Genomic DNA, 20,585 nt, shown 5'->3' with positions numbered 1-20,585 from the left:
CCTCAACAAGTTTATATTGAGGACACATGGAATGATTGCTTGTTTGGGCTTTTTTTTCTTGAAGTCCTGAAGGACTGCAGACATTTCTTCTTCTAAAGTCAAGAACTAGTTTAGGCAGCCAAATGCATATATGTGATACAACTTTTTCATGAACTATTTGTGTTTCTTATTTAATTTCACTTTTCCTCATCGGAAGAGTGGCAGTCCTGCTAGTGTGGAGCAGAGTGAGTCAAGTGCCAAGCTCTGCAGGGAGTATTGCAGAGCTGATGAGCTCCAGGGGATGCTGTGCCCTTGAAACCTACCCTGGCTCTGAGGCTGGGTGGCTCTTTGGGTCCTTGTGAAGTTTAGAGGTTCTCAGGGATGTAAACGAGCATAATTGGAAAGTTGAAGCATCCACTGTGAAGGGCTTAACCAAATAATTGGCTGTCCCAATTAGGCAGCTGTTCTTCCCACAGAATAATGTTCGTGAAGGTAAATGATTGCCTGCCCTGCAAGGTGTCCCAATTAACTGCCTTAAAATCAGCTAAGTGCTGTTTATGGTATCCCTGCTCAATGAGTGAAACAGCTGTTGGCCGGGGCTTTAATGATGCTCCTGGCAGGGGCCTGGCTTCATGCAAGATAGCGGGGCTGAAAGAATCCGTATCAGTGATGGGGAGCATCACAGATCAGAAGATTGCAAAGCCGATAGGTGCTGGACATGAATTTCTGTCTCAGTGTGAGTACTGTTGGAAATCACTGCTGAATTATAGTATTTAATCTCAGCATTTGTACTGTGCAAGCTTTTTTTTCTGCATATAGGAAATAATCTACCCTCAGTGCACCTAGACTTTGAGCTTTATTGGAAAAGAAACCCTGTTCTTTACCGTGTTTGTTCATCTCACAGAGTGGAATCAAGAAACGCTGTTTCCTTTCTTTTGCCATGGCAAAACTTTATAATTTGAAGCAAATCACAACTAGCAAGTTACAGCTGTACAGTGCGTAGTGATTTCTGATGGTTTTGAAGAGGAAGTTTTTATAGCCTGTTTCACTTTACTTACAGGAGATGCCAAAATTCAAAAACAAATGAAAAAGCAACAAAAAAAAACACCCATGAGTTTAAGAATATACAGGAAAATGTTTGTAGGTTTAAGCTTTTCTTCTCATTGTTCTTAATATTTGTATGTGGTATACCTGTGTTTTAGTTTCAGCTGAGACAGGTTTTCTTCACAGTGTCTGGTATGGTGCTTTGTTTCTTCTCTAGAAGAAAAAAAATGTTGATAATGCACTGATGTTTATAGCTGCTGCTAAGCAGTGTTGTGCAGAGCCGAGGCCGTTCTCAGCAAAGGGCCCAATGAGCTGGAAGGGAACAGAATTAGGACAGCTGACTTAAACTGGCCAATGGGAACATGCTATTCCATAGCATAAGACATCATGTGGAAAGAGTTTTGAAAGGGGTAGGGGTGCATCACTCTCTCTTCCACTGCTTGAGGGGCTAGTTGGTTGATGAGTAATTGTGCCCCACTTGTTATATATGTCCATATATATGTGCACGTATATATATCTATAGTCATAAATATTTTCCTTTTGTCTATCTTACTAAATAAGTTTTCTCTCAATGCACAAGTTGGAATGCTTTTTTTGTTTTCCTTGATTCTCTTCCCAGTTCCACTGGGAAGGAGAGTAGTGAGCAAATGACTGTGTGGTACTGAGCCACCTGCCTAATTACACGCAACAGTCATTTTGGCACCCAACGTGGGGCACAGAATGTTGAGATAACAGCAGATCTGGCCCTGGAGCATGTTAATACAGGGTTTTGTGGTAGTTTGATAATTGCTAGTCACTATATTTATAGAGCTCTCTTAGTCTTTTTGTGGAACTATATTGTGTAGCACCTTCCTTGCTGTTTATTCTCCCTGATGCATTGTTTGTCACCTCTGAGGGTTGGATTAAGATTTTTTTGCTTGGTTTTTTTTTTGCTTGCTGTGTGGCCTTGGCTTATCTTATGATAAAATTGCCAGCTGAGAAATTACTGTTTTGTGTGTATTCAGCATTGCAGTCATTGTTAGGCTCTGGATGGCATGTTGTTGATTCTATTAACGATTACGCTCTTTTCTTTGTCTTTCGGGGAGTCTGGCTATGGAGGGAGATAGAGGAGGACACTTTCCAGCAGTTCATCAGCCTCTTTTTCACTTTTCCTTCTTTCACTAGAGCTCAAGAGCTAGTTACATTAGCTCTTGGGAGTTATGAATATCCGTGGGAAATTCAATCTACCATGTTCCTATTGCTATTTGTTGTGAATGTGTTCCGTGACATTATTTAAGAATGTCACCCAGATACCTGCCCTGAGGTGGGATAGTTCTGAGTTGTAGGAAGTGTGGGATTGTTTGGGCAGGTATCTAAAGTAGTGGGCACCCCCAGTGGTTTGGAACTTCACCTCTGAACAACTGAATCCTGACAAACTAGTAGAATATTTGGAAAAGATCTGCTGTTGCCTTGGCAATCCTATAGAGGCACAAACTACTGCAGTGTGCTGGATCTGGACTATGCCACTGAGATCTTTTCAACATTGTTCAGTATTCTCAAGGGGAAGAAAATACTTCTGGATCTGATAAAAATGTAATAGAATACCCAACTACTGTGATAGATGCTTATTTCTAGCTCAGTGGGACTGTGACACTTCAGGCCATCAAGGAATAGAGATGCAACCTATAAATGGGCTCAGGACTGAGGGGTGGCCTTGACTATGGACGCTCTTGCACAGGTTATCCATCAGTGTGAAACATGTGCTATAGTTAAGCAAGCCAAGTGGAATAAAACCTCTTTGGTACAGAGAATGATGACTGAAATACAAATATGGGGGGACCTGGCAGGTGGATTATATCAACTTCCACAAATTTGTCTTGACAAATGGCATGCACTTACAATTGTGAGAGCAACCACTGGATGACTGCCATTGTCTGAAACAGTATCCTGAGTCTTGAAAAGCAGCTCTTATGGGGACATGGCACCCCAGAAAGAATTGAGTCAGACAGCAAATGGGTGATGAACAATTGTTTGTGCATCACCTGTTACATACACTCATATAGATAGATAGATACAGATAAATTGTCATTAACTATTATCCTTTTTCTTTTCTTTACCTTAATAAATTGGTTTATCTCAACTCATGAGTTCTAATATTTTTCCCTCCAATTCTCTCCCCCATCCCATTGGGAAGGGAGGGAGTGAGGGAGTGTGTGGTGCCGAGCCACCTGCTGAGTTGAACCACAACGAACTGTATAAGATAAACATTTTCACAACTTTTCATTAAGGGAGTAATGAACACTCTGGACCACAGTCAAATAAAACATCATACCTACTGATGCTGAAGACCCTTCCTCTTTTCTACTTGATGGACCTTAATTCTCTGAGGGGGAGCTGCAGCGTTTCTTGACACGAGCACCTAATATTAAAATTAACCATGATAAATAATATAGTTATTCTGTTAATTTTTATAACAGCTCACAACTATTTCTGAAGTCTTACTATAAAAGTCTGATGTGGATGGCTTTTAACAGTAAGATGAAAAATCTTAAGGTTATTTAATTAAAACCATTTTTTTTAAATAAAATCATTAGTTACTGAAATAGAAAAAAGAAATGTAGATACACAGAATCACTTTTAATATGATGTGGTACTATTTTTATTAGATTAGAGGGAGATTTGACTCTCTCTCTGGGTTCTCTGGAGATCACCTAGTCCAACACTGCTTCTAGAGCAGTGTTCCCTAACTAGGTTGCACAGAGAAGCTTTCAGGCAGGTTTTGAATATCACCAGAGAAGTAGACTTCACAACCTCTCTGGGGAGCTTGTTCCTTATTGGTGAATGTTTTGCTGTAGCCTGTAGGCTTTGCTTTGTTGTTGTTGTTTTTGATTGTTTTTAATTAAGTGTTAATTAAATATGTTTGAAGGGGAGGGAGAAAGATCCTTAGCTTTTCTGTATGTATGGCTCTGTGTGGCTCACTTACCAACCATTATGTAATCTTACAAGAATCTGAGGCATCCAGAAGAGAGAACTGGCACTAGACGGATGTGAGTAGTTTGATGTTACTCGCAAAAATGATTTGAGATCTCTGTAGAAAAAATCTGCTGGCACCTCTGCAATAATAAAAGTTTACAGCTGTGTCCATCTGTACTCTGGCTGTTGGCCAGGTCTCCTTATAGTAATCACAGGTAGCTTCAAGCATGGTTTGAGGGGGGATGGGGCTGCATTTCTTATAGCTGTTTTAAACAGCTCTTCTCATCTCCTCTGGCTCCCACACCCTGTGCCACTTGCTCAGCTGTTGTGGGGAAGTGCTTGTACTTCTGAATAAGAAACTGAAATTGGGAACTTAGCGAGTGTTGCCGGCCCCTGATTTCAGCAGCTATAGAGGCCTCCAGCCTGTGTACAAGTGGAAGTGCTTGTAGACCACTGCAGCGCACTGGAGATCATTCAGAGTGATAACCGATTATTTTAGCCCAAACCTGTTCCTTGAATCCTTTTTGCTCCATAGCCACGTAAGCACTGTATTGCAAGCAAGAGATGATCTCTCCAGGAGGCTGCTGTTACTGAAAAAAGATGGTTTTCAAACTATCACCTGGATTACTTTGACAGTGATGAAAAACCCAGTTTCCTGAGTGAAACGCAGCTTTGATGCCATTAGCTGGAGCATGATCGGTTCCAAAGGTTTTTAATGTAGACATTAGAACCATGGGATTTAAGCAGGGTGGTGGTAAACAGAAAGATGATAGTAGAAAAATCTATTGCAGAAATGGAGCAGAGGCCATCAGAGCTGAATGGAAGCGCTGCAGAATCTTAAAACAAATGCTGTGTGCATGTGGCCTCCTCTGACAAATAAAACGTGGCTGGTTTTATGAAGTCTAGGAAGACTACTTTGTGGCTAGACTTCCCTTACCTGTTTTTCTCTTCATTAATTGTACTGTGTGTGAGAGGGGAGAGAGAGACAGGGAAGAAGGCAAGGCTATACAGCAACTAATGAGCTTTCTGTTTCAGCCTGAAAAATCAGTCTAGCAGGGTGGCCAGGACCTTGGAACCTATTAACCTTGAAGAAGTATTAGGAAGTCTGGGGCATGACAAGTTGGGGTAAAGAAGAGTCTTTTAAAAGAAGTTTAAAAATGTTGCTTCCTTGTTGTCCCTTCTTCCTCACACGTGCTATTTGGAGAAGTGCTGTGTGACTTCTAAAACTTTTTGAGTCTGTAGATTTTTTACTGCGCAGCTTGACCAGGCAACTTGCTACTGTGCTGCCTATCTGAAGATCATTTGTTTTTTTTCTTCTTCATGGCAGGAAAATGATTTCTCTGTAGCACTCATTCATGACTGCGGCAGTCTCAAATGCTCTCTCTCTGTGCCGTGTTTAAGACAGGTATATTTCTCCATAAAGAATGACTCACTTGTATTAAATAGAACAACATTTGTTTTCATCAGCTGCATTTCTGTCCACAGATAGTCTGTTTGTTTTAATGCACAGCTGTAGACATGGATTAAGGGGAAAAAGATGACATGGAATTTCCTGACTTTTTTTTTTTTTAAATAAATCTTTGCCAAGAATAACTTCATCTGCAAATGTTGCTTAAATGTGTTGCACATTTGCTTTTCTTTAAAGGATGGGTGGCCAGGCCTCTTCACATGTGGGCACCATATAGTTGACATTTTGTTGTTGTGTGACAATCTGGGTTAGTTTAAAGCTTCAGACCTTTCCAAGTCTGGGTTGTTTTGACTGAGCCAGGTTAAGGAACACAGATACAGGCAGGTATGCCAGCAGATGACATAGGGTTAAGAAAAACAACTTAGGACAGTAGACTTCTGTCTGCCCAGCTGCAACAACATAACATAGCAAGCTTCGCTGGCACACTTTGTCTAATCTGTTTATATTACAAATTGTTTTTGTTTAGTGTTGCATTATGTTAACAACTCAGAAGTAAACCAATCTTCTACCACCTACAGAAAAAGAAGGAATACTATTCCTCCTCCACAGTACACAGTCTTAATGATGTGGTTTCCCTTGCTTAAGTTCAGTCTTACACACAACCAGATAAATTCCCTTCTCTCATACATTTCCAAGTAATGACCCTTACTCAATCTTAAAAGATTTTACAGAGCTACGTCCATTCAATGTGTGAAAACTATACTTTTAAATGTGTTGACTTAGCTGCCTTTCTGTGAATTTCTCTGGAGGAAAAAAAAAGAATGTGAGTTGGTCTTCCATCAAATCTGCTTAACTGTTTATGTACATCTGCTATGATGTTGGGTATAAATCTTTCTTTGCCATGCCCCCCACATTGACTCTTGTTAAAGAGATTATTTCATGATAGTCTGCAATATCCATCTTTTCTGTTTAATGTTGATTATTGCCAAGATCTACTGGATATGCCTACCTATCTTAGCTGACTTGAGGAGAGAAAGAGATGTTTGGAAGTATAATGTGACATAGTACTGTGGATTTGGTTTTTTTTTCTCCTTCATTTTCTAAAGTGATAGGTGTTTTGTTTTTTTTTTATTCCCAGGTCATACGTACCTTACCCAGTAAAATAGAGCTCCAGAAACACTGGCATTGTAGAATAGAGATAGCTTTCACCTTCATGAAAATGGTATTAAATGTTCCAATAGTAGATTTATACTTATGCTTTCTTTATTTTTTCTGTTTTTAAAATAATTATAGGTTCATGTATTGGACAGACTGGGGAGAAGTGCCAAAGATAGAACGTGCTGGGATGGATGGTTCAAGCCGCTCCATTATAGTCAACACGGACATTTATTGGCCAAATGGACTCACATTGGATTATGAAGAACAGAAACTTTATTGGGCAGATGCTAAACTGAATTTCATCCACAAATCAAATCTTGATGGAAGTCATCGGTAAGAAGTTTTTATTTGATCTATGTAATTCTAATTAAGCAATGTCTAAAAGACAAGCACAACCTTATAAGCTCTGTTGCAAAGAATTGGCACGTTAATACTTGCTAAATTTTAAGCTAGCTAGCGCTATCAGATGCTTTTATCCTTCCCCAGACTCCCCCCTTTCCAAAACCATGATGTTGAATGTGCGTTCCTCTTTGAGGCATCTTGTAACTCACTAGGTTTCATCTCAGAACTAGAGAAATGAATTTGTGAGTGCTATTCTTAATTAGGTAAGACTATTAGCAGAAATTTCTGATTTTCTTAAGTTTTCTGTTTGGTCTCCTTTCCCTTTGTTACTGTGGTATTCAGAAATGCAGAGAATAATAGGAAAAAATCGATCATTGTATACAAATCTTTTAGTTTCTTGAATCCTAGGAGTTGGGAAATACATGGAAAACAATCTTTACAGAGACTATTCTAGAATGAATGGATTTTTTTTCCCTCTAATACTTCTGTAATTATGATGTAATCCTTTCTGATCCAGTCACAGCTACTTCTTAATTAAAAATTCAACTGGTGCTTGATATATATACATTTATCCTTAGTTTGGGGTGTAACCCTCTTAATTACACAAGACCTGTGTCAGTACTGTTCACATACACAAGTGAATTGCATTTAGTTTTTGCCCAGTTATCACAGGGATATGATATTTGAAATGATCCGTTACAAATTCTTGCGTTGCTTCATCTGGTTTATCTAAACATTAACTAGCATTTCTTATGCTCTTCATTCTGACATTTTAGTGACTTCTTTTAGGCAAACATCTGCCACAAAAAATTAGTCTCCCCTAAAACCCTTTAGTCGGCAAGATAGGTGTTTTTCTGATAGGTTGACTGGTTTGTACAAACATAGGCAACATGCATGAAACATCCACTGTGTTCATGTGGTACTAACTTTGAACTCTTATAGGACTTGAAAATTTGAAATGGAGTGATTATGAGACCAGACATGTATCAGAACTTCAAAAAGACTCATCTCAGCTGAAATGATTGCATGCAGGGCTCAGAGTGACTGCTTGCCACCTGAAAAATTGCAGGCCAAATGTGAGCCCCTCACACAAATACAAAATACTCACAGTTGGTGCACAGGCAAAATAAACAAAAATAAAACAAGTCAAACTCCGAACAGTAATAACAGTGAGAAGAAAATACAACTCCAAAATGACCACCTATATGATCACACCTCATCAAACCACATAATGTATTTGTCCCACAAGGTAATTAGGTGACTTGTTTCCATCTCGAGTCACCCTTTTTGTGCTCTCCTATTTACTGGGCAGGGAAAGAACCATTTTATTACAACAACATGCTGCTTCAGTTTGGCTGATTCCCTTTCCAATCGTGTGTGCGTATCAGGCTCTGCATTAAATTGTGCTGCTTTTGCTAGCACCTGCTGGAAAGCGATGCATGATGTAGAAATGATTTTTGAAATGGTAATTGCGTAAAAAGAGTCCACTGACCAAAATCGATACCACCACCATCCAAATCTATATTTATGCTTTTTCCCACAAAGCACAAACCTCCCTGTCTTATCTGGGGTCTCCAGTCTTTCCAGCTCCATAGCTACCTTGGTATTTCCTGCAGTCACTGCTGCATTTTCAGTCTTTTGCTTCAGACTCCTTTGTAGTTCTTCCTTCTCTGATAGCCTATTGCACAACAGTGTAAATATGCTTTTGGTATTTTGTTTTTATTGTAAATGTGTTTGTTATGTTCCCTATCTTTGGCTAACCTTGAAGTGATTCTTTCTAAAAACGAGGGCATTAAGGTGCTGATCTTCCTTGGAATAAGGGGCTGCACAACCTTGTCTTTCTTCAGTGAGCTATATCTAATAGTTGTGCCTTGTGACACAGCTGTAAAGTCACCTGGATCATTTACCTCACTCTGGAGTTAGTAAATAAATAATAAAGACCTGGATAGACAAGTAATTTAGATTTTAGATATACTCACTATTTTTTATGTATTCATTAAGAAGAAAATAATTTATCTAGTATTTAAATGTATTTTTTTAACTGGTACCAAAATTTATCGGTAATATTTCTGGGATCATGCTAGTATGTTACCATTTGAGAGAGGAGGAGAGCATAGTCTTTAGAGAGGAAAGTGCATATGACTTCCCTTACGTACTCAGAAGCACACACCATTTCTAACAGCATCTGTTTTTCCCTAGGCATCTGAGAAAGTTCTGAAGATTCAGAAAACTATCAACATTTCTATCCAGGTTTTTTGTTTTTTTTTTTTTTGTTTTAAATTATTCTTTGCAATTACATCATTGGGAAAAATGGAAAGAATTGCAGAAGTCAAGCTGTTCTACAATGAGTTTTTGTGTGCTATTTTTTTCTCTGCTGTGACCTCTTAGCCTCTGTCTATCTTGAGGAGGAAAGAAAAAGAGATCTTCTGGGGCTGTTTAAAGTGATTCTACTTTGTTACATTTTTTCAGTTACCCAATAAAAATTACCCTTTTCAATATGGTATTTTACGACGGCTGATTCTATATTTTGCCTCTTATCTCATTACTTTATCCAACTTTATCAATAACTGATTATCTAACATTAAAAGATTTTTTCCACGTCTGCCAACAAAACAGCTCTTGAGATCTTCCTTCTAAGCTTCATAAGAAAAAAAAAGATAACCCAAAGCCAAAAACCAACACATTACCCTTTCAATCTGTTCTCCTAGTTACCCTCACACCCCAGTGTTCATGGGAGAAAAAAAGATCTGCTGTTATATCAATCCCTCCACCACAACAGCAGTCCCTATAGTTTCTGTCTACATGTTCCCTGTGCAGGCTTATTTTTACTTACTCCTCCTTTCCATCCCTCAATACACCCATTACTCCCTGTATTGTTTCACCCAGGCCTATCCCTTGCTTCCTGGCTGTGTCCCCTATGCACTCCTGCTGACAGCTGGACACAGTGCTCTTGGGCAGCTTATTTGATATGATTTCAGCTCTTCCTGTGTTCGAGTGGGTCGAATATAGTGGGTGGTGGTCCCTTGCATCTGTACAGTCATCCATGTGTTAAAGAAAACTTTGTAAAAATTGCATTAAAAAACAAACAAAAAAATGAGGTTTTTGATTCTCCATATTCCCAAAGGATTGACTAAGAGATGCAAAACATATGGGATAGGAAGGTTGGGGAGATGTATGCTTAACAAACACACTCAGAATGATCATGATCTTATTTTTATATGAAATGATATCAAAGAGGGATTAGGCCAGTTTTATTACCCATCACCACCTTTAAAATCCCTTTTTTAAACTGAAGAGTCACTTCACTTAAGAATGGGGAATGACAGGAATACCATCACTTACTGTGTAGTCTAACTTGAAACATACACGTTGGTTTCCTAGCTCATTTTTATGATTTTGAGCTTCATTTTTAACTCATTATTCTAGCTGATGTTTCTATTTTAATAAATGAAGTTTATTTTTTTTGTGTTGCTAGCAAAATTACTCCTGCTTAAAACAGATTTTTTTTTTTAATCTTTGTGAAGTGTCACTGGTTCTTTTTCTGCTTTACCTTCTGTCAGCATGTCAGGGAAAACATATTTCTGGAAGACGGAGCCATTGAAGAAATAAAAAAGACTATTGTTATTAAAAGACACATAGTTTCGTAAGATGTGCAGTGTTCTGGATCTGACTATATTTGGTAACTTAGCAAAGGAAGCAGATGAGTAACGATAAGTTTCAAGTTGTTTGTAGTGTTGCTCAATGTGAAAGCTTAGTGTAGAGCAGTATAACATGAGTTTTAATTGCTTTTGTGGAAGTGGGAAAGTTACCGGTAAATAACATTGCTGCATCAAAAAAGTATTTCAAACAGTTCAAAGAAAACTGCTTTTGTGATTTGGATAGTGAAAGAAAATATGATGTAAATAGGTAAGGATTTTAATTAGTGTCACTGAGATAAATTTTGAAGTATTGAGATTCAGACAGCTTCCTAATATTTGGAATGAGTGAAAGGGAAATATTCTTGACATACTTCTATACCTGAGAGAAATAACTTCTTTTGTCTTTTTATTTCTGTAGTCTGATTATCATGTGTCAACACCTCGCACTACACAAGAATTAAAGTTTAAAGATGTATGTGTGAGAGAAGGCCGTTTATATGCATGGATGCTTGGCTTCTAACATGCAAAGGTCTGGATAGTGGCAGAGCAAAGTAGGCAGGTGGTAGGAATATGCAGGGGAATAAACAGAGTAGCCTGGATTTGTCACCTCTTTGGATTGAGGACCTTGGTAATCTTTTGCTAGAGCCTGTGAGCTTCTGCATCAAAATGAAGAGACACCATTGATAGTATTGGCATCAGCACTCAGCAAACGTGTGGTAGGGTCATAAATTCATGAGGAAATCTGCACAGCAAATTTTACAGTGATCTGTGCTAGCCCTAGGACTTACTAACATGGCTCCTCCAGGGACGGACTCAGAGTAAGGAGGAAGAACACAGTGGCTGATGACTAATGCTCTTGGTTTGCCAGCGAGAGAAAGGAACAAGCAGTTTTTCATGTCAGAATGTAATTCAAAAATGAAATTGGTGCACACAGGAGATGTGGGGCTTTTTTCTTTCCTTCTTTCTTTCTTTCTTTTTTTTTCCTGCTCTTGCCCTGCTCTTATCAGAGTGAACAGTTGCTTTTTGTGGGACTAATTAAACAAAACTGGATTGCAGATAGCTCTCCTGTGAGTAAAGTACCCAAGATAGGTTGGCCTGCGAAGGCAGCTCTTGAATTAATTTCTTTTCCTTTACCCTGCAACAGCAGTTCTAATTAATAAGTTAACACATTACTGGCTGAAGGGAAATGCACTTACAAGGTCCCCCAGGAAGTGTTTGTGTATAATGAGATGGGTTTTGAGGCCACTGTAAGAAAACATACTTACAAAAACTGTTATAGGGCTGGGAAACTTTTGCAATGAGGTAAATGTTAAATTTGCACTCAAGCATTGATATTTATTTCCTGTTTTTAAGCATCGGATCGAATTGTCTGCCAGATCGCAAATTTGATGAAAAGCTGAGAACGTTGTGACCCTGAATTTAGAAGGATTTCTTTTTTGTTGTGTATAATGTGTGCAGTATATGACCTTATGCGCAGGGAATAAAATACTGTGCTTTGTCTATATCTTTATGTATATTTCTGTGAGACAGAAGTGTTTAATGCTTTCATTCATCAAGGAGAAATCAGTCTATGGTGATAAGTCTGTCTGTTTCAGTACCTCATCACTGCAGGACAGTGCAGAAGACAAATAGTGCTCTAATTAAAGATGCTAGAGAAGCCTGCCTAAGCAGAAGTAATTAAATTATTTGGAAACAGTGAAAGGGTGAATTTCTTGGTTCTCCTCCAAGGCTTTTGAAATAAAATACTGGGAAGATGTAGCTTCAAAATGTCTGTAGCTGGCTGATGTGCTTGTAGGGATAGGTTACACGTGTGTTATATGTAGCTGGAGTCACTATGTCATGGGTCTGCATATTTGTAGACACTTAATAAAAATGCACAGTGCAAAGGGATTAGCCACAGTTCATCAGAGCTGCTTCTAAGACAGAACAGTGCATGCAGTGTTAGCTCACGATCACAGCAGCTGCAGGTTTATGCAGCCCATATAGCACCTTGCAGCCAGTGGATCTACCTACACACTGTCTCCCAGACTCCATCACTTCATCCTGCAGCTTTCCAGTCTCCTTTACTCCTGCAGAGGCCTTTAAACTACATTGCATGTCATGATGGTGTTTGACTGAAAAATGACCCACACAATTGACTCAACCACAGTCTTACATCTGATTGACTTTAAGGACAAGTGGGGTTTGAAGCTAGGCTTGTTATTTGCTGTGTGGCAATTGCAGCTTAAAGAAGAGGCAAAAGAAAAAAGTATTTTGGTTTTAAAAGATATTTTTGTACCCCACGAGTATCATTTTCTGTCTACTTTCTTAGGTAATGAGAACAAAGCTTGTATTCTAGTAGGAGTATTTGAGCAAGGATTCAAGTTGAAATTCTAGCTTAATCTTCCAAGTTTGTTTTTGTTTAGTTGGTAGAAGAGGAAACCTTGTACTTCTAAGGAAACTGGATCTCCCTACCCTGCCTTGTGGCAGCTGTGGTGTTGGGATGTTCAGTTCTCTGTTGGGTGTTCATCCTGCCTCACCTGACACTGCAGGATCCTCCGAGCACTTTGGCCACTTGCTATTATTTCCCATTTTTAATCAATGATAGCTTTGTAATTCTTGGGATTTCCTGAATGCTGTGATGTTAAGTGCTCTCTAGATGGAGAGAAACATTTTCTGCAAAACATTATAATTTGCAGTGTGCAAACATGTCCATAATATGCTGTCTTTTAATATATAATGAATGTTAAAAGCGAGGTTTAGAAAGCAAGCCTTTCTTTTTATAATTCTCTATGAAGAAAGGTAGGATGGAAATTCCAACGTAACAGCTTTTTTTTTCAGATAAGAATGTAGCCCACAGTACTTTTAACTAAAAATTGACCTGGTATAGTGTAAGAAGAAAAATAAATGAAAATTTAGTAAATGCTGATATGAGCATCTCTGAAAAGCTTTTTCAACAGTATGTAGGTTAATATATAAGCTTTCACCTGTAGATTGTTTAACGTTCCAGCTTATCATATTGTATTTCTATTGAATGTCAATATAGTAAATATAATGAGAAAAAAATTGTTAGATATCATTTTTCCTTATTTTCAGAAATTTAGTGTTCAACACATATGTAAGTGCCAGCAAGGATGTGTCCTGTCTGAATAAAACTGGCATAAGAAAACTCAGTAGGAAAGTTAAACAGTGCTAGTATTTCCTCTGCCCATTTTTACTGCTATTAGCACATCATATTATGAGCCACAAATGAAAACTTAAGTGTTTGCTTAATGTTATGCTCCTGTCCCAGTTCTTTACTGCTTATAACTCTAATCTTCAGTAATTATAGGGGTTGCATAGTACATTTCATTAATGTATTTCTTAATTTTGCAGGCGTAATTAATCTGTTGCAAATCTTTTAGCAAACAGTATGGAAGTATACCTTTGTTAGTAACGTATTTGATCCTTCTTTATTTCTCCCATTCAGTGATTCTCTGGTAGCCTGAAAAGCAGTTACTGGCATTAATTCTCCAGGTTACTGAAAAAGAGATGCTTAGGTAACATGTGCAGTGGAGGAAGTGTGTATGTATGTATGTATATATGTATTAATATATGTCATTAAAAGAGACATATGGAAAATATGTGTATAGAAATATAAATATTTATGTTAGTGCATTAATGCTTATATTTAAGGGAATATTTATATATTTGCTTGCATTTTCCATTTAAGCGTACTTTCCTGTTGGAGAATTGGATTAGTTTTTATGAAATTAAAGCATCTCAGATGAGTGGAAATGCTCAAACAAACTTCAGGCATTTCTGCTCTTTCTGCCCATTTGGCATGCTGGCTGATTGTTGTCTCAGGCAGTGGATGTGTATTCCACTACAGAACTTACCCCACTGATGAGCAAGGTTACTGTGACAAGAGTGCCCTCAGATGCTCAGCAGCATCTCTTGACCAGAGGCTACAGTATTCTTGGGCTGCATAACTGAATTGCCCATGTGCACAGGGCCTAACTGCATGGTTCATTTATTTTTTTTTCATTTACTCTTACGTCTTTACAACCATGCTCATTTTTAATGAGAGAAATGTAAAAGAGAGCTATAATAAAGATTTCTCTTTTTCTCACTCTTTAGCATTGAGAATATAGCAGTAAGGTAAACTACCTTAATATTTTCTAGTCTTCTCAGTTGTATTTGAAATTGGATTGCAAAGAGTCATATGGCAATAGATTTTGTTCTCTGTCTGATAGCTGAGGAGGTGGAAATAGATATGGGATCCTCTAGAGAGAAACTTGAGAAATGGATTCAAACATAAATGTGAAAATTCTTGCTCCCTGCCATAAAGATTAAGTCCAGGTAGCCTCAGAGGTGAACAGAAAGGAATGCAGGAGGACTGCATGTTACTTATGTGCATATCTGTGTCTGTCACTGAAACCACACTAAGCAAGTCTGTAATAAACGTTGATATTTGTATACAGCATTGGACAGTGGACTCTGGATCTGAAGACGTGCAGATTTTCAAATATGTGGTCTTAGGAGTGGATATTGTTTCCTCTTTTTCCTCTTATTAGAGCTTCATTGAATTGTGAATTAGATCGATAACAACTCTATGACAGAATGTTTTTTCTTAGCAAGCTGTTATTTTAGCACAATGTTAATCCCGAATATTGAATGTATTCATTCAGTTGCATTAGACCCAGTATAGAGATGATTTTCATTACTGTTGAGCTGTGATGCTAATGGTTTTGAGAAGTCATGCCAGGATAATTAGAGTACCCTAGGTGTTCTGCAGTTATTTTGATCAGGTTTTGAAGTTAGATAACTGCAATGTGCTACAATTGGAAGAATTTGCTTATTGAAATGTATTTTCTTGTTTTCTTTTGTTTGTTTGTTTTTATAGATATACAGCAGCTACAACTATATTTGCTATCATGCTTAGATCTAAACTGCTTTCTGTAAAAACTGTAGGAGGAAAATTCACAATTCTGATGACACTTTGTAATATATTGATTTTTGATTATTTTCATTCAGTGTGAATGATTCTTAAATGTTATAGCTATAATCAAACTTTCAATTTGAATTCTATTAATACTTAAAAAAAATATAAAAGGGAGTGGGGTGATCTGAGGAAATTCTGGTTTTGATGAAGGGTATAAATTTGAAGTCTCTAATTCAAATAAGTGTATTATTTGTATGAAATGCACATTATCCTAAAGCAGAAGCTTTTTGTCATTGTTGTAACACTGCATAGGTGGTCTGAATTTTCTTGTATTTGTTCCATTTGAGAGTTCGGTAGCACATTTTGTCATTTCTGTTTATTGTTTATTATTTGTTTTCTTTTTCATAAGCTTTACCAAATATTTCACAGGTCTCTTCAACAGAAGAATACAACAAGGGTGAATGTATTTAATTTGGTTCTGTATTTTCTTCAGGCAATAGAAAAGTCTTTAGTATAACAGGTGTTTATTTTAATTGCAATTCTGATTTCCTCAATGATGATATAAATAGTTGTATTTAGGAAATCATGATCTACAATACATATGGAATTTAATTTCTGTGGAAGCATCTTGCTTTCTCTCTTTTCTCTCCCCAGCTTCCTTTTCACAGAGTCATAGATATTGAAAGGGGTTTTTGGAGGTCATCTAGCCAATCCCTCCTGCTAAAGCAGATTCCCCAGAGTAGGTTGCACAGTGAAAATGGTCCAGACAGGTTTTGAATATCTCCAGAGGAGACTCCACAACTTCTCCGGGCAACTTGTTCCAAGCTCAAAGTACCTCAAAGTATAGAATTTTTTTATCATGTTCATATGAAACTTCCTGTGCTCCATTTTGTGCTCTTTGTCCTGTTGCTAGGCATCACTGAAGAGAGCTCCATCTACTTGACACCCTCTCTTCAGGTATTTGTAAGAGTTGAAGAGTCTTCTCCGGGCTGAACACTCCTAGTCTCTCAGTCTTTCTTCATGAGGGAGATGCTCCAGGCCTCTATTCATCTTTGTAGGCCTCTGTTGGACTCTCTCCAGTAATTCCCTATCTGTCTTGAACTGAGAAGCCCAGAACTGAGCACAGTATTCCTGGCTTCACCAGGGCAGAGTAGAGGGGGAGAAGAACCTCCCTTGACCTGTTGGCCATGTTCTTTTTAATGCACTCTAGGATACCGTTGGCATTTTTGGCCACGAGGTCACACTGCTGGCTCGTGGTCAATCAGTTGTCCATGAGAACCCCCAGGTCCTTCTCCCAGGAGCTTTTTTCCTGGATATCAACCAGTACTGATGCATTCTTCTTCTGCATTTCCTTCCCATCCAACTAAACTGACTAGAAATTGTGACATTTTAAATGTCAACCTCCATCAACATTTTTAAGGTAAATTTGTGTAATTCTATTTCTGGCCCAGGGAAGATTATTAAAGTTACTGCCTGTTTAGTACCATCTAATATGCAGGCAATTTGCATACTGTTGAAGCCCTAGAGATGTCCCCTGAGCTCATAACATTACTTCTCATCTCTCACTTTCTCCTCATCTCCGGTGTCTCTCATTATCAGAGCTAATAGGACAAGTGCAGCAGTTTGAAGAAGCTGAAGAGTAATGAAACACTGTGCGTTTTGCTTTTGTGTCACTCACTGAAATCAGGCCTGAGCTGAAACATAAAGCCTGAAGGTGTGCCAGCACACAGCTGTCAGGTTGTTTTGGCCCAGTTACACCCGCAGTGCCTCAGCTGGTGGGTTGGCCAGTGTTTTCGTTAGTGAGGCCAAAACCACAGAGACCTGGCTGATCTTTGACCCCAGATGGGGAATATGTGCTGGGGAATATCAGCAGTACGCAGCAGTCAGATGCTACAGCTCGACATTCCTTTCCTGTTTGTTCACTCAGGTTTATAATGCTAAGACAGAGGTCCTTTCCTCACCCACCAGAAACAAGCTTTGCAGATCGTAATGCAGGCCATGGTAGAGTGCAGTTACTTCACAGCAGCTGTAAGAAGGACTTTCCTTGCTTTCTTCTCTAGCCCTGTTGTTAGGTGCTTGTCTCTCCAGCTGTTTTCCCTCTTCTTCACATCCTGGATAGGCTGTGGAGCCATCACAGTGGGGAGGGCCTACAGAGCACAAACCAGCTTCTAATTCTTTGCTGATATACGTGGTGTGTCTGCGTCTCAGCAGACCACTTGTGGCACTTGTGTTTGTTCAGAGGTAAAAAAGCACTTCTAATTTTCTTAATAGGAAGTAAGCTATCACCTTGTAATGGCTTGATGGAAACTGTGTATGTGGGTTACGTATTAGTAGTAAAGCTCATCTTAATTAAATGTGAATAATACGTGCTATCGTATTCAGGCCCAAAGACATTTTTATGTGACAGTTCCTTATAGCTACTAAGAAAAACATGATGTGATTGCTTCAAGGCATTGTCATCAGCTATCTGCTACTCCTGAATCTCACTAGACCAGGGCTGGTTTAAATAATGTTGACAGCTTACCTTATGCTACAAGGACAGATGGTTGTCCAAAAGTTAGGCAGTATTTATTGCAATCAGAGATTGATTCTTACTAGGAACTGGTGGGTAATAATCACATCTGAATATCTCAGAATTTTGGAATGAATAGCAAGGTATGAATCAGAAAAAAATGCTGGTTCTCTTGTCTGTGAATTGCTGTCTTTGGTGAAGGCTTGGTCATTAGAGGGCTGGTCCAGAGCTGTGGACCTTTATTGCATCTATCCCAGATGACAGTCATCATAAAGACTTAGATACTCACCAGTCCTGCTCTAAAGTGAAATTATTTAAATTTGAAGGCATTTAGAGTTTGGGGTGGGGTTGGTAAAAATGTTTATTGAATTTGAATGCCTTTGTTCTTGGTGCAGGAGTATGCTTCGTCACTATGGCTTCACTGTTTGGCACGTAGATTTCAGCTGTAAATTGCATTACAACAGTCTTTTGTAAGATGCTTATTTTGTGCATTTCATTAGGAGCAAATATATACCTGACTCCAGACAGAGATAAGAAATAAAAGATATGTCCTACTTTCTAGTCTAAAATATCATCTGAAATTTTGCTTGGTGTAGAATTGGAACACTGAAGTGACAAGTAATGGAATGTATGTGTTTTTCTCAAGAGTGAAAAAAAATAGAAACCTTAAAGATAATGCAGAATCTTTTTGCAGAAGCTAAGGTGAAAGAGCTGAAATGACTGCTGTCTCTTTGTACTTGGAATCATTGGCAGATTATACCTTCAAGTTTCCTGCTTTAATATACTCTTCTGTTATATTTTAGCAGAAAATAGTTGGAAAATAAGATTATTTTTGTCCTCTACTAAACCAGTTCTCTTACTGACTTCCTGGCAGAAAAGATGTAGATAATGTGTGGCTGTTCTCTCAGTAAGTATACAGATAATGACCTTCTTCCCTGCAAGAAGAAAACTGGGCAGATGGTGATCATAGTATGCTCTATACTTGAAGAAGTATTAGAGCTATGTGTCAGTCCCATAGGTTTTTAGTCCATGAGATAGATGTCTGGATCCATTCAGTGGGAACTTGTGTATGTGTGAATGCTTGTGCGCCCTCACTATTGAGAAGAAGGATGTTGGAAGAAGCATTTGTCTAAGTGCTACTTGCGTGACCCTGCTTTGAGTATGATGTTGGTCCAGATGTTCTCTGGTGTCCTTTCTATCCTCGGTTTTTCTATGATTCTTAATAATAATTTTTAAAAAACTACCGTGTGAGAATTGAGCTTCTTAATTCCCGTTCTGAGGAACTTGGGCGTAGATAATTAGTTACTGCATCACAAGAGCCTGGAAAACCGTCTTCAGCAACGTTTATGCTACATTTTTGTGATGGCTTGTGAGCATGTGTGTGTATATCTTATGTAAAATATATAGATACACTCTTTAATTTTGTTTATGAACTTAGAGACAGGCAGTGACCCACTTTTTCTCAGAAATGATACCATTACTGTGGCAAAGGATCAGTAGAACTCAGTTTAAGAGCACTACTTGTAATAAAAACAATAGCTTAATTATCATAATAATGAATCATGAAAAGTTACATTCAGGATTTCTTCATAGTGAAACTATTTGTCAAGAGAATTAATGGAAAAATATGGAAGAGATTAATGGACTGCTAATTGACTAAACACTGTCTCAGTTCAAAATTTGCCAAGCCTGGCAGTGATAGACGTGCTGTATCAACAAATTGCAGTCAGATTTGTCCAAAAGCAGCTGGCGTTCTGTTCCGTTGCGCATGGCAATTTATAGCCCTGCAGGTATAAGGAGTTAAAAGAGTGCTAAGAAATAGCCACTGACAACCTAGGCAGGGCTTTCAATTAATGTTCTCTTTGACTTAGTATGAGAGGGCAGCTAGAAAATAGAACTCTTGTATTATTTCCCCATATCATTCCTTAAGTTGGGTATGCTATATTTGTATCTGCAAAAGAAGAGAAAAAGTTTTGATAAATCATATTTACAGCGTATATATACTCTTTATAAAGGCTACGTTTGAGCGAAGCTGTAGTATGAACTGTATTTAAGCATTCATTTTCTTCCTCGTACTCTATTAGGCAAGCAGTGGTTAAAGGCTCCCTTCCACATCCTTTTGCTTTGACGCTGTTTGGGGACACATTGTACTGGACAGACTGGAACACGCATTCCATCTTGGCCTGCAGCAAGTACTCTGGGGAGGACCTGCGTGAAATACATTCCAACATCTTCTCACCCATGGATATCCATGCTTTCAGCCAGAAGAGGCAGCCAAATGGTAAGCTGTCTTGCTTTATACTTTAAATGCAAGTTGAAACTGATTTGCAAACATCTTAACTACTCCTTCTGTATGGTAGCAAGTGGCTTTACTTGCATCATAATGCAATTTCTCCAATGCAGACACTGGGGGGAAAAAAACAGAGAAACCAAATATTCTCTGCATTGTTTTATTTTTTTTTTATGTGAAAAATAATCTTATGCTTTTACTCTGACAGGTACACTTGTACTGTTGTCATATTCCTTTTTCTCTTTAATGCGCCATAACTTTATGTAGCATGGTATTCTTTTTTTTTTCCAAGTAGTAGTTCCTAAATGAAAAGCAGTGTTAATTTTGCAACTCTGTGTAATAACCACTGTCTTAACCAT

The 20,585-nt window shown here is 38.3% G+C and overlaps 1 protein-coding gene across 2 annotated transcripts in view; it reads left to right on the top strand.

The window, feature by feature from the left end:
- The window catches only part of LRP6 (LDL receptor related protein 6), a 123,383-nt gene that overhangs the window by 44,733 nt on the left and 58,065 nt on the right, over positions 1-20,585 (top strand). For both annotated transcript variants that reach the window (XM_042889885.1, XM_042889884.1), the window contains exons 3-4: positions 6,677-6,874; positions 20,021-20,217. In XM_042889885.1, the coding sequence (XP_042745819.1) occupies positions 6,677-6,874; positions 20,021-20,217 (395 nt within the window). The remainder of the gene's footprint in view (positions 1-6,676; positions 6,875-20,020; positions 20,218-20,585) is intronic.

The sequence above is a fragment of the Lagopus leucura genome, unplaced genomic scaffold, assembly GCF_019238085.1.
Source record: "Lagopus leucura isolate 7727_CA_CO unplaced genomic scaffold, USGS_WTPT01 Super-Scaffold_100159, whole genome shotgun sequence".
In the NCBI taxonomy this organism is placed as follows: domain Eukaryota; kingdom Metazoa; phylum Chordata; class Aves; order Galliformes; family Phasianidae; genus Lagopus; species Lagopus leucura.
The sequence above is the reverse complement of the archived record's forward strand: the minus strand, read 5'-3'. Positions and strand labels throughout refer to the sequence as shown.